At 37.4% G+C, this 12,687-nt stretch overlaps 1 protein-coding gene across 1 annotated transcript in view; it reads right to left on the bottom strand.

Moving 5' to 3' along the window:
- PGAP1 (post-GPI attachment to proteins inositol deacylase 1) overlaps positions 1-12,687 on the bottom strand; it is a 92,692-nt gene that overhangs the window by 78,289 nt on the left and 1,716 nt on the right. Inside the window, exon 2 of the mRNA XM_056111798.1 lies at positions 8,027-8,180. Within this exon, the coding sequence (XP_055967773.1) occupies positions 8,027-8,180 (154 nt within the window). The remainder of the gene's footprint in view (positions 1-8,026; positions 8,181-12,687) is intronic.

Here is a 12,687-nt window from a genome sequence, read left to right on the forward strand (position 1 = left end):
AAAGAATACTGTCTCTGTGCTCAGGAATCACTTGTGGAAGAGTTGGTGGACCATGTGGAGTGCTGGGAATTGAACCCAGGTTAGCTTTGTATAAGTACGTTACCTGCTGTACTATCTCTCTGACTCTACTTCTTTTTTTTCTTTACAATAGTACTAATATTACTGTTTTATTTTTTGTGTGCTCTACACCATAACCCACTTCCAGAGTTTGCAGATCCCTCCACTATTATGTAAGGTCACTTCCCTTCCCCCCACATTTCCCAGCACTCTGATCATAGTTCGGCTGACCCTATCTCAGGGTTTATTACCAACAGTAGTTGCTAATCCCTTGTTTAATTTAATTCTGGATATGAGAGACAATCATCAGGTACTTGACTTTTTCTTTCTGAACTCACTTCACTTAGTATTTCGTCCTCCATTTCCATCCAAGTTGCATGTAACTATAAGATTCCATCTTTTCTCATGGCAGAGTAGCATTCCATTACATATGTATTATTTCACTACACACACATATATACATACATATATACATATACACACATATTACAGTTGGGGACTTGGGTTGTTTGCAGATCTTGACTGCCATAAATAACATGGCAGTGAAAAACTGTATTTTCTTTCTGATTTTAAGTTTTTTTGTGTACTTTAGATAGATGCCCAGAAGTGGGAATTGCAGAATGATATGGAATTCTAGACTTCATTTTTTGAGAAGCCTCCAAAGAATTTCCCGAAGAGGCTAAACCAGGCAAGAGTTTCACAAACACTGAATGAGAGTTTTCTAAATCAGTGATGATGAGCACTTTTCCATATGTCTATTGGCCACCTTTATGACATCTTTGAGACGGTGTCGGCTCATCTCCCCTTCCCATTTTGAAGAAGTTTTTTGTTGTTGTTGTTGAGTTTTAAGAGACTTTAAAATATCATGGATATCAGCCTTTTTTCTTTTTTTCCCCTTTTCCTTTTTAATTTGGAAACTTTTAATGCTTAGATTAAAAAAATCACTGATCATTGACCCATCTCTGGCATGACAAGAACTTGCCCTTCACCCAAGCCACAGACAGAGGCCCAGAACCACCCACCCAGAACCACCCTCTCCCACACACCCCCCGCCCCCCGCACTCCTGTTAGTGTTCAGAGGGACTCCTTTGTAGTATAGTGACTGCCCCAATCCAAAAGCAAGAAGACAAGAGGTAAAAGGAACACCATGTGCCGTATTAGCCCTTTTTCTGAAACATGATGTGCCAGTATTTTCTCTCAATAAATAGGTTGTCTTTTGGCTTTAGTCTCAAATTTTTTTTTGTAGTTCAAATGTTTAGCTTTATATACACCTTTATGCTCATTTCTGCCTTTATTTTATTTTCTTTTTTTAGCTAATGGGATCCTATCATTAAAGACTCATCTGAGGTCAATCTCACCAAAATTCCTGTTTTTAGCAGCATATTTTATAGAAACAGGTTTAATATCAAAGCCCTTTAATCCATTTTTAATTAGCTTTTGGTGTAAAATAAGGACCTAATTTCAATTATCTGTATGTGACTACCCAGTTTTTCCAGATAGCACAGCGGTTGGGCGTTTGCCTTGCATGCAGCCAACATGGTCGACCCGAGTTCGATTCCTCCACCCCTCTCGGAGAGCCCGGCAAGCTACCGAGAGTATCTCGCCCGCACGGCAGAGCCTGGCAAGCTCCCCGTGACGTATTCGATATGCCAAACACAGTAACAACAAAGTCTCCAATGGAGACGTTACTGGGCCCGCTCGAGCAAATCGATGATCAACGGGAGGGCCTTTACCTTTACCTACCTTTGTTGAATAGGCTCTCCTTGCTCTATTTCATGCAGCTTGCCTCTTAGCACGTTAAGTGCCCTTATCTCTGGGTTCTCAATTCTATTCCACTAACCTGAGTGTCTATATCCGTTCTAGTTCAACAGAGTTTTGATTAGTAAGGCTTTGCAATATAGTCTGAGAATGCAATACCTCATCTTTTCTCTTAGAATGGCTTTAGGTATTCTGGGAGCTTGTGATTCCATATAAATTTTACAAGTACTTGATTTTTCTTGAATTCTCTTTTTGAGGGAAGGGTTGGTACTCAGAGCTTACTCAGAGCTTACTCCTGACTCTGGACTCAGGGATCACTCCTGGCAGTGTTCAGGGGATCATATATGATGCCAAGGAACACCAAGTATGCCACATGCAAGGTCAACATCTTCAGCATTTTCATTTTCAAGGTCAACATCATCAGTATTTTCATTTTCACAGCAATATGATATGAGAAATATTTCCATTCTCTTGATTTTATGAAGATTTTTATTGTGTCCCAGTATGTGGTCTATCCCAGAGACTGACACATGAAAAATAGAAAAATGTGCAATCAGCTTTTGGGAGGTGGAGAGTCCTATAAATATTTAATAAATGTCTATTGAACCTATCACTTCTATTTCTTTCTTTAAGGCTTCAGTTCCCACATTGAGTCTCTGTCTGGCTAGTCTATTCAATGAAGAAAGTATGGTTTTAAAATCTTCTATTACAATTATGATGCTGTCAATATTTTCCTTCAGACCCACTAGTAGCTGTTTACGTATTTTTTTTTAAATTTTTTATTAGTGAGACACCATGAGGTACAGTTGTAGACTTACAAATTTTTGTGCTTGGGTTTCAATTATACAATGATCAAATACCCATCCCTCCACCAGTGCCCATTTCCCACTACCACGGATCCCAGGATCCCTCCCACCCCCCATCCCACTCTGCCTCTGTGGCAGGGCATTCACTTTTGTTCTCTCTCTCCTATTGGGTGTTGTGGTTTGCAAAAGAGGCAATGGGTGACAATCATGTTTGGTCTATAGTCTACTTTCAGCATGCTTCTCCCATCCTGGGAGGATCCTCCCAACACCATTTATATGGTGTTCTTTTTTCTATCTGAGCTCCATTTTCCCCTAGCATGTGTGGCTGACCTCCAAGCCATGGAGTAAAATTCCTGGTACTAATCTCGGCCACTCTTGGGTGTTAGTCTCCTATTTTATTACTTTATGTTCCCCAGATGAATGCAATCTTTCTATGTCTATCCCTTTCTTTCTGAATCATTTTGCTTAACATGATACTTTCCATGTTTACATATTTTGATGATCGTTTGCTGCATAGGCTATAGAGAGTCACATGCTTTTGACATATACATAGATCCTTTGACCATCACATAATGTCCATCTCTGTATTTTATTATTACTTAGATTCAAGTCCACACTGCATGAAAAAAGTATGGTTATCCATGCCTATTTGTTGCTGGTATGATTATTTTTCAGCCTTTTATTCTTGTGCCTGTTTTTAATCTAGTTCAGCTATCTTCCAAGCAACAGAAGGTTGGGCTCAGTTTTTCTTTCAGTTTTTCTCAGTTTTCTTCATCCTGTCTTTTAAACAGTAAGTTCAGACCACTGACATTAAACATAATTATTCAACTGAGGTATCCAGTGCTATATTTTTGTATGGTCTCTGAATGTTCCTGTAGTCTTTGTGTTTTTTTGCCTTTTATATGAGACCATTGAATGCAGCTCGCAGTGCTATTTTAGTGGCCAAGAACTCCTTTTGCTGTTGCCAGTGAAGTTTTTGTTGTACCATCACATCTTGATTATAACTTAACTGGATAAAGTATTATTATTTATATGTTAATTTGCCGTATTAAATATATCATACCATTCTCTTCTAACCTATAAGAGATATTTGAAATATCTACTGTAACTTTTATGGGGGCTCCCTTATAGGTAATTTTTGGCTTTGTTGTTGATGGTCTTAGGAATACATCTCTATTTTTGGCCCTTGCCATTTAAATTACAACATGCCATCATATTTTTATGCTTGGGTCTTTTCTTTTTGGAACTCTCTTCGCTTTCTGGATCTGGGTGTCTACATCAAGTCTCAGATTAGTGAAGTTTTCAGCTATAATTTTTCTCAACAAAACTTTTCCTGAAATTTCTTTCCTCTCCTTCTGGGACCCCTATAATTCAGATACTTTGTGTGTCTTCATACCATTCAATAGCTCTGATGTTTTCTTAAATTCCTCTCTTTTCCTTCTATTATTCTTTTTGGATCATTTCATCCGTCTTTTTTTTTCATCCATCTGTCTTTAAGCATACTGATTTATTCCTTTTTCTATCATTCTGCTGCTTGTTTCCTCTATTGTATTTTTCAATTCTCCTATACTCACAATTCAGTGATTTATGATGGAATGGACATTTTCTCACACTTTCTCTTTCCTTGTTGGAACTTTCCTGTATTGTTTTCTTCAATTCAGTGAATAGTCTAATCATTCTTTCTTTGAATTCCTCTTAAAAGAAATTAGAGAGGTCTAAGATGTTTAGGGTCCTTTCAAGTATTCTTCATCATCCAGTTGCATGAATGAATTCATCTGCTCCTTCATTATATCTGGCATCATGCGCATGGTAGTGGTGAGAGTCCAGATGGTAGTGTTTAGTTCCTGTAGCTGCTGGAAATTTGCTGCCTCAAGTTTATGGGATAAGCTGGGACCATATAAACACAGTAGGATAAGCTGAGATGATATAGGCAAGAATAGCATGGGCAGCCTCCAAGGATTCACACTTGTTGACAACAACATAGGTGTAACCCATCAGTCTGGGTCCAATTGCTTAGTAGTGCACAAGAGTGCCCAGACACATTGTATACCTCTGAACAGATTTGGTATCAACTAAGGTACTTGCTTCAGACTACCCTTGACTGGTAAGGTACTACCTGATCTGGGATTTATTCACTGTTCTTTGCTGGAAAACCTGAGAGATCCTGATCTCTGGCCAAATATTTAATGGTTGCACTTCGGACAGAACTTGTGTAGGATGGTCCGATGTTAAGTTAAGGAGGTGGCCTTATAATCTATGGCTCAGCAGTCATTTAGCAGTCTGATTCTCTACCCTGGGTTAAGGATGCAGGCTATCCCCCCTCTGACTAATGACACCTGTAGTGTTTGCCCACTGGTGGCTCTTCACTCTCTGACACCTCTTTCTAGGGTTGGGACCTGATGGGGGAATCCCTGGGGCCACCTATAGTGTGCTTGTGGTACACTGGTGGCTCTCCATTGGCTCACTCCATGGCTGGGGGGTGGGTGGTGGGTTGTAAGGGCTACCTGGAGAAGTGGTGGCACAGAGACAGCTCTCTTCCTAAATGCTTTTTGTTAATTGAGTAAATCGATGAACAATGGGAGGACAGTGACAGTGACAGTGACAGTGAGTAAAATAGTTCTGTAACTGGTATTTCTACTTCTACTGTTTGGCAAAACAAACAGGTAAACAGGATTTTATTATAAACTGATTATATTAATCGGCATTAAAAATTATAGTACTTGTACCTTTGTCTGGTATTCTAATCTAATACATAAAATATAGATAATTTTTAACTCAGCATGTAAATTGTACAATGAAATGATTTCATTTAGTTATAAGTCATTTGTGCACCATAATTTCAGACATTTTTAGACATACCACAGAAAGAAAACTCTATACTTACTATCAGTTACTCATCTTTCCTTTTGTCCTAATTTCCTTAAGACTTATGTCTCTATTGATTTACTTATGCTGTATATTTCTATAAATGGAACATTATGTGTTTTTTATGAATATATTTTCACTAACAATATTTCTGTGGTTTCTCACTATAGCATATAATTCATATAACAAAAAATACCTGCTGAATAATACTCCAACATACAGATAAGACAGTTCATTAATTCATTCATTAGCACCTGGACATTTGGATTGTTTGACATAAAGATTACTATTGCTAAAAACACTTGTGTACAAGTGTTTGGTGGGTGTTTAACTTTTTTTTTCCTTGGGTATGTATCCAAGTTTAAAACTGTTGGGTTAATAATTAATAACATTAATTATTCTGAAGAACTATCAAAACTGTTTTTTCAAAGTGGCTATACCGTTTTTCATTTCTGCCAGTAATATATGATAGTTTCAATCGCTCCATATCCTCAATAACACGTGTAATTATCTGTCTTTCAGATTACAGTTACATTGATAAGAATAAAATGGTATCTCACTGTGGGTTTTAATTGCCTTTCCCTAATAATTAATTATGTTGAGTATCTTTTATACTTCTACTCTTATCCCTCTTAAGTTTTTTTATACAGCAAAGTCAGAGAGATCATTTGTTATGTAATAGATCACTCCTACCAGATTTACAAATTTTTAGGTAATAATTCAACTTTCAATAATGCAGACTAAAGGAAAGCATAGTTTACTGTTTCTGGGAGTACAAACAACACAAATAAAAGAAAATACATAACCTATGGTATGCAATTATACTCCGATGACATATATTTTACAGAAATATAGGTTTACTTGGCCCAAGAGAATGTTCAAAATTTGTAATTTCATAAATGCAAATAACACAAAGACCTAAAAAAAAGAATGGCTGAACTAAAGGTATAGCTATACAAGAGAATAATATAGAGAGAAGAAAGTGGAGAAAGTGAAGAAAATTAGAGCTCAGAAAAATAATTTGGACAAATTTTTAAAATGAGTTGGAAGCAGCCAGAAAATGATTAGAGTTATATTTCAAAGTTTAAAACTAGTACCAAGCAAATGGTCTTTATTGGATGCATACTTAGAAACTGAAAATATAAAGAAAGTCAAGGAAATTACTACCTCAATAATCAGGATTTAGTTTTATCTGAAAAGAGGTAAACAAGTTTTAATCAGGAAAACAAACAACACAGGGTGTTTTTTGCAGTGCTGTTAATCTTGTACTTTTTGACTGAGGTTTTTGTTATGTGGATATTATTTTATAGGATAGGGAAGACGGTTCAAGGGTTGAGGTACATGCAGGAGTTCTGGGCTTAATCCCATAGCATCCTCAAGCGCTAACCTATCAGAACCACACTGGGAATAGCCTCCCCCAAAATTAACCAAACATATATTCAATGCATTTCTCTATGCCAAGCTTCAAATAACCAACTGTGAGATTATCTCATTTCCCACATGAAATCCTCCAACAGGTTTCCATTAAACCTAAATCAGAATTCAAAGTCTTTTCCACAACTTACATAATATAGCCTGTAATTACTTTTTCCATTCGCATGTATCTCCACTTTCTCTAGTTTTCAGTGGCTTTAGATACACTAAGAACATTCCTGCTAAAGAATGTCTCCCAAAGAGCCACACACCTAGTCTCTTGCTATAATCAAGCCTTCTCAAACGTCACAGTGCCCTTTCATGGTCACTTCATTAAAAATAGCCTCCTTCTTACCTACTTATTCTCTTACCCTGGTGTATGTTTTCTTTCTGTCTTGTAACCTAACTGTCATATGTGTTAGGTGGTAGGCTTCTTAACAAGAATACACATACAATGAAGGAAGAGATTTTATTGGTCTTAGTTTGAGTATCTACTAATTAGAATCCCTGTCTAGTTCATGGCAGGTACCCTATTAATAAATGTTAAATAGGTAAATACATAATTAGTGATAACATAATTTTAATCTATTATATAAAAGGATATACCATTTAATAATTTTAAAAGCAGATTTTACTTTAAATTAATCCCAAATTACTTGGTGGTTATGCCAAAAATTATTTTATTTCCAAGTCAACAACCAATTTTAAATCATACACATAATTTCCCTACCCTTACATTTCTACATTCTCATAAGTACTTCTAGGCCTCTCTAACTTAAATAGCTTCAAATGAAAGAAACCAATCTTCTCTCTTTTTCAGAGTGCTATAAATCACTGATTTCCTTCTCTAATCAATGCTAGTTTCTAGTCCTTAATCTCCATTTCTAACATAAATTTCTTTCTTTGGTTGATTTCTCAATCCCTATATTATCTACTTGCACCGCCACTCTATCTTACTCATTTTTTCCTTTTCACTCCTTGGAAAGTGATCACAAGTACTTCCTCTCAGATAAAATGTCACATGTAATTTGTGTCTTCCAGTATGTCTAACATAATAATTAAACAGAGTAGGTATCTGAAGAATCATTGTCAATTTATAGCTTTCAAATTTTAATTCTGAGACTTACCTTGCTTATAACTTCCAGCATTACCAGGAAGAAAGATAACTGGAATACCTGTCAAGGGGAGAGTTTTATGTTCTTCAGCATAGGATCCTTCTCCATAAAGATATAATTCATATGCAGGATAGCGTTTTGCCAGTTTCTTGGGAAGTTCTATTTTCTACAGCAGAAAAAAAGGCAATTTTACTTTAGGAAGTTTTATTGATACAAGTCTCACTGTACCTAGTTCTAAATTATTAAATTTTCAATTGTGTGATATACAATATTACAGAAATTAAAGCTTAGTTAAGCACAAAACAAGCTGCATTTTTTAGTTTATTTAGTTACTTGAAGAATTAGTCTTAAACTAGGTGAGTTCTACGTGAGTTTTGAACTGCACAGTATTGATGAAAACATAAAATGAAACTACCTGGACTTTTTATGGCTATAATTTATTCAAAACAGTCATTGCTAATGGTTGAAAGACAATGGTATATGACAAATTACAGGTAAAAACAATTGGAAAACTCATTAATTTGGAATTAGTAACAACTATACTTAGAAATGACAAGATCTTTATATTAGCAAATAAATTCCTCTTTTGCTATTTTTCTGCTTTCCCCCCCTTTTCAGGGGAATTTTCCAAGGAGTGTTCACTCTTAGCAATAGCTGACCAACTTGGCCAGATGATTAAATGTAGAACCTAAGGATGTAGCAACTAGCAGAGTACCCTGGCAGTGCCAGGGACCACCAGCCCCACACCCAGCAGTACACAGGATCCCTAAGGTACAAGGGTTCAAACTCAGGTCCTGGAATATACTTTTCAAGTGCCCCCAGTTGAGCTATTGCCAAGTTATCCCCAATTTTTAAAAAATTTTGCCAATTTAAGATGTTTTATAATGTGTCTCTATTACTTAGATCCAACTATAAATTTCTATAGCACAGCGGTAGGGCGTTTGCCTTGCACGCAGCCATCTTTCAGGAGAAAATTTGTTTATAGGGTGTTGGAACACTATACGACTGAAACCTAATTATATGCACAGCTTTGTAAAAATCTACCTCAGTGATTCAATAATAAAATCTTTTTTAAAAATGTTGTTTTATAATACAGATTTCTGGTTTCTCAGTATAATATGTTTTGACACAGAATGTGCTAAGCAAATAAATTTGAACCTTTAATGCCTATCTTGGTTAAGACATGTACACTATCTTTTCACCATAGATGTTCTAATAAATGAATGTTTCTGTTTTCATGAATCAGGTACTGATTTGTCAGCAAGTTTTAAAGTACTTTGCAACTCATATAAGTATATATACAAAATGAACCAATTTAACCCATTAACATTAAAACTAATTTCAAAAATATATAAATTAGCTCTTAAATGTTATCTTTAGAATATTCTCTTTTTGGTCTTATTTTTAAAGGATAGAAATCATAAATGAAACCAGTTACAATGAAAGGTAGAATTAAAGAATTTATTGATAAATTTAATGATCCAGCAGTGTTATAATTGGGAAAAATGTAAACTGATACAGTCACTATAAAAAAAAAATTGTATGGCGTTTTACCAAAGAACTGGAAACAAAACTACATATTATCCAATACTTCCACTTCTAGGTAGTTACCCTAAAAACACCAAAACATCAATTTTAAAAGATTTATGGATCCCTTTCTTCACTATAGTACTAGTCAAAATAGTCAACATATGGTGTCCAATGATGGCTAAGTGGATAAAGAAGTGATATATATGCACAATGGAATGTTCATGAGCAATAAAAAATAAAAGTATGAAATCTTGCTATTCAATGGACTGAATCTTGAAGAAAATATGTGAATGAAATAAGTCAGGGGGAGAATGACAAGTACCAATCTTATGTTAATGTGATTCTACTCAGGGAAAATTGAGAAATAAAGCAAAGCAAATAGACACATACACCCAGAAAAATCCTTAAATTTTGACTAGAGGATGAGGTGGATGAAATAGGTAGAAGTGGTCTACTGAGGGCTGTGGGTGATAATTAGGCCCGTGGTGAAGAATATGGTTTTGCATATACAGATGCTAAAGTGTGAAGCTGCACCTGAAACTTATTAAAATATTTTAATACTGAAAAATAAAACTGTAAAAATAAAGTAACACTGAAAAACCTCAGTGTCCTAAAAACAAAATTCTGATCACTCATGTTCATTCCTGGATATTCCTCTGAGGACATCACCATAAACAATCTATGTCAAATTCCCATGAAAATGTCCTGAGACACTGTAAACTTAATGAACAACACTGCACTGCCAGGTCCTAGCATTCAATCATTCTGCCCAATGGTATAGTAGTGCCAGAAATGACCCCAGGACCTCTGAACATTGTTTGAAAGGCCCCCAGGATAAAAGAAAATGATAGAATAAAATTGAGTGCATTTCAACCTCCTTCCACTTCCCTCTGTTGGCTGGCTAAAGTATATGTGAATAAAAAGTAAAAAAAAAAAAGAAAAATGGCATCAAGAGGAAAAAATAAAGCACTAGGACTTCCTGTAGTTAACAAACTGTCAACAAACTGAGAGTAACTATAATTAAAAGTGAACAACATAAAAATAAATTTAGAGGGAGCCACAGAGAAGGACTTTATTTTTTGAATCCTCGCCTCTGGAGAAGCTTCCAGATGATGGTGGCACAGCAGTTAAGCGCTGAGGGATGGAAGCTCTCAGCGCTCTGAAAAGCCAATGGGACCACAGAATTTCTGTGTGAGTGAACATGGGTCCCCCTGAATCTCTGGCTCAGGGAGAGCGCCATTAAATGAAACCAGTCCACCGTGGAGCGCTGGTCCACTGCAGAGCACAAGTGTTGAGATCCCAGAGTTGAGAAGGCACTCTGGGTCCCGACATAGGGCCCCAGCAATTCACCACAGGCAAGGTGGCCCTGCAGCCATTTCCTCCAGGAGCAGCCTGCACCACCCCCAATATATGGAAGGCAATCCTTCCTGTGGGCCAACTGTCTGGAGACTGAAGATAAGGATGTGTGCTGGTCAGGTCCTACTGAATTGGTGGCTACAGCCCGCCTGGAATGTCCAAGTTGTGTACTGTATAAGGCCTGAACCCAGTCACCACCAGGGCCCAGGGGGCATGGCACTGCTGGCAGGTCAACTTCAACTGGCGGGGCAAGTGCATCAGCAGCCTGATGGTGCCTTCAGGATTCCTGAAACCCCAAAATTGCCACTGTGCCTCTGACCAGACTCCCACCAACTTAGGACCAAGTTTCCTGAGAAATTGAATGGCCAAAAGTTAGGTATGTGGGAGCTACACCCACAAACCACCTCTGGTTCAGCCATATAAGCTCATGTATCAGCCTGGCTTCATTTATATATGAATATAAATCTTGAAAGAGATCTGAAACCGCAGAATCTGAGACCTATGCAGGGATGTAAAGACAGGGAACACCGGAATGGGGTGGGTTCACCAGTGCCCACCCAAGCAGAACTTCCAGCAGCCACTTGCTCCCACAATCCAAATTCACTGCCATGCCTCTGGCTGGATTCCACTGTACCAGGATGGACTTCACCAAGATATTAATCTGCTAAAAATTCAGGTATGCAGGTTTTGTGACTGAGAACTCCAGGCTCTCTTGAGGCGGGGTGGGGTGGGGGTGGGGGTGGAGGTGTCAGGACATACTACCCCCTCCATCTCCCTGTACTTCCAGAAGCCCTGGCAGTCATGTCCACAATCCAAGCCACCATCCAACTGCAAACCATAATGCACAAGAAGAGGGAGGGTGTGTGTGTGTGGGGGGGGGGGGGGGGGTACGGAGGGGGAGTGGGGGAGAAGGAGAAAGAGAAAGAGAGAGGGGAGAGAGAGAGAGGGAGAGAGAGAGAGAATGGTGCCTGCCACAAAGGCAGACAGGGATTTGGGGAGTGGGGTGGGAGGGAAACTGGGAACACTGGAGATGGGAAATGCACACTGGTGGAGGGATGAGTGCTGGAACATTGTATTGCTGAAAGCCAATCTTGAATAGCTTTGTGATACTCTAAAATGAAATAAAGTAACATACATTCAGAACACTTTTATTCACCAAAACCATTGGTTCAGGGAAAAGAGATAGTTCAAAGGGCTGGAGCACAGAGCTGATATGTACAGGATTTAGATTTGACCCCTGACACCACATCCCCTCATAAGCACTGCTGATGTAGTACTATGAGTGTAGTACTATGCCATTCCCATTTATAAAAAAAAATTAATGATTCTTAACGGAATTGCCTTGATTATCCACAAAATAATGGCACCTGACATATAAAATAAATGGGCTTAGTTAAATATAACTATTGTAGTGAATTAGCACAGCATTTACATCATTGAAATGAAAATCTACTAAAAATGTGAGCAAGAAACTTCTACCACTGTAATTACTACTAACAAGTGTAAAACCTCAGAAAAGCAACTTGAACCAAAATAACACAAACTACTAACAACAAAAATACCAAATAGCTCTTCTACAGTAGCAACCCTAATTTTGTTTCTTTCAAGTCAATTATATAAGGCACAAAAATGCATCTATCTGTTAGATCCATATGCTTTGGTCCCAACATTAGGCAATTTCTACCACTAGGAAAACGTTAAAGTTTCAAAAATTGTGACAAATTTACAAATAAATGGGAATTTCACTGTACTATTCCAAAACATATGTCTTCAGCTTATTCTTTAAT

The sequence above is a fragment of the Sorex fumeus genome, unplaced genomic scaffold (genome assembly GCF_029834395.1).
Source record: "Sorex fumeus unplaced genomic scaffold, SorFum_2.1 ptg000014l, whole genome shotgun sequence".
NCBI lineage: Eukaryota > Metazoa > Chordata > Mammalia > Eulipotyphla > Soricidae > Sorex > Sorex fumeus.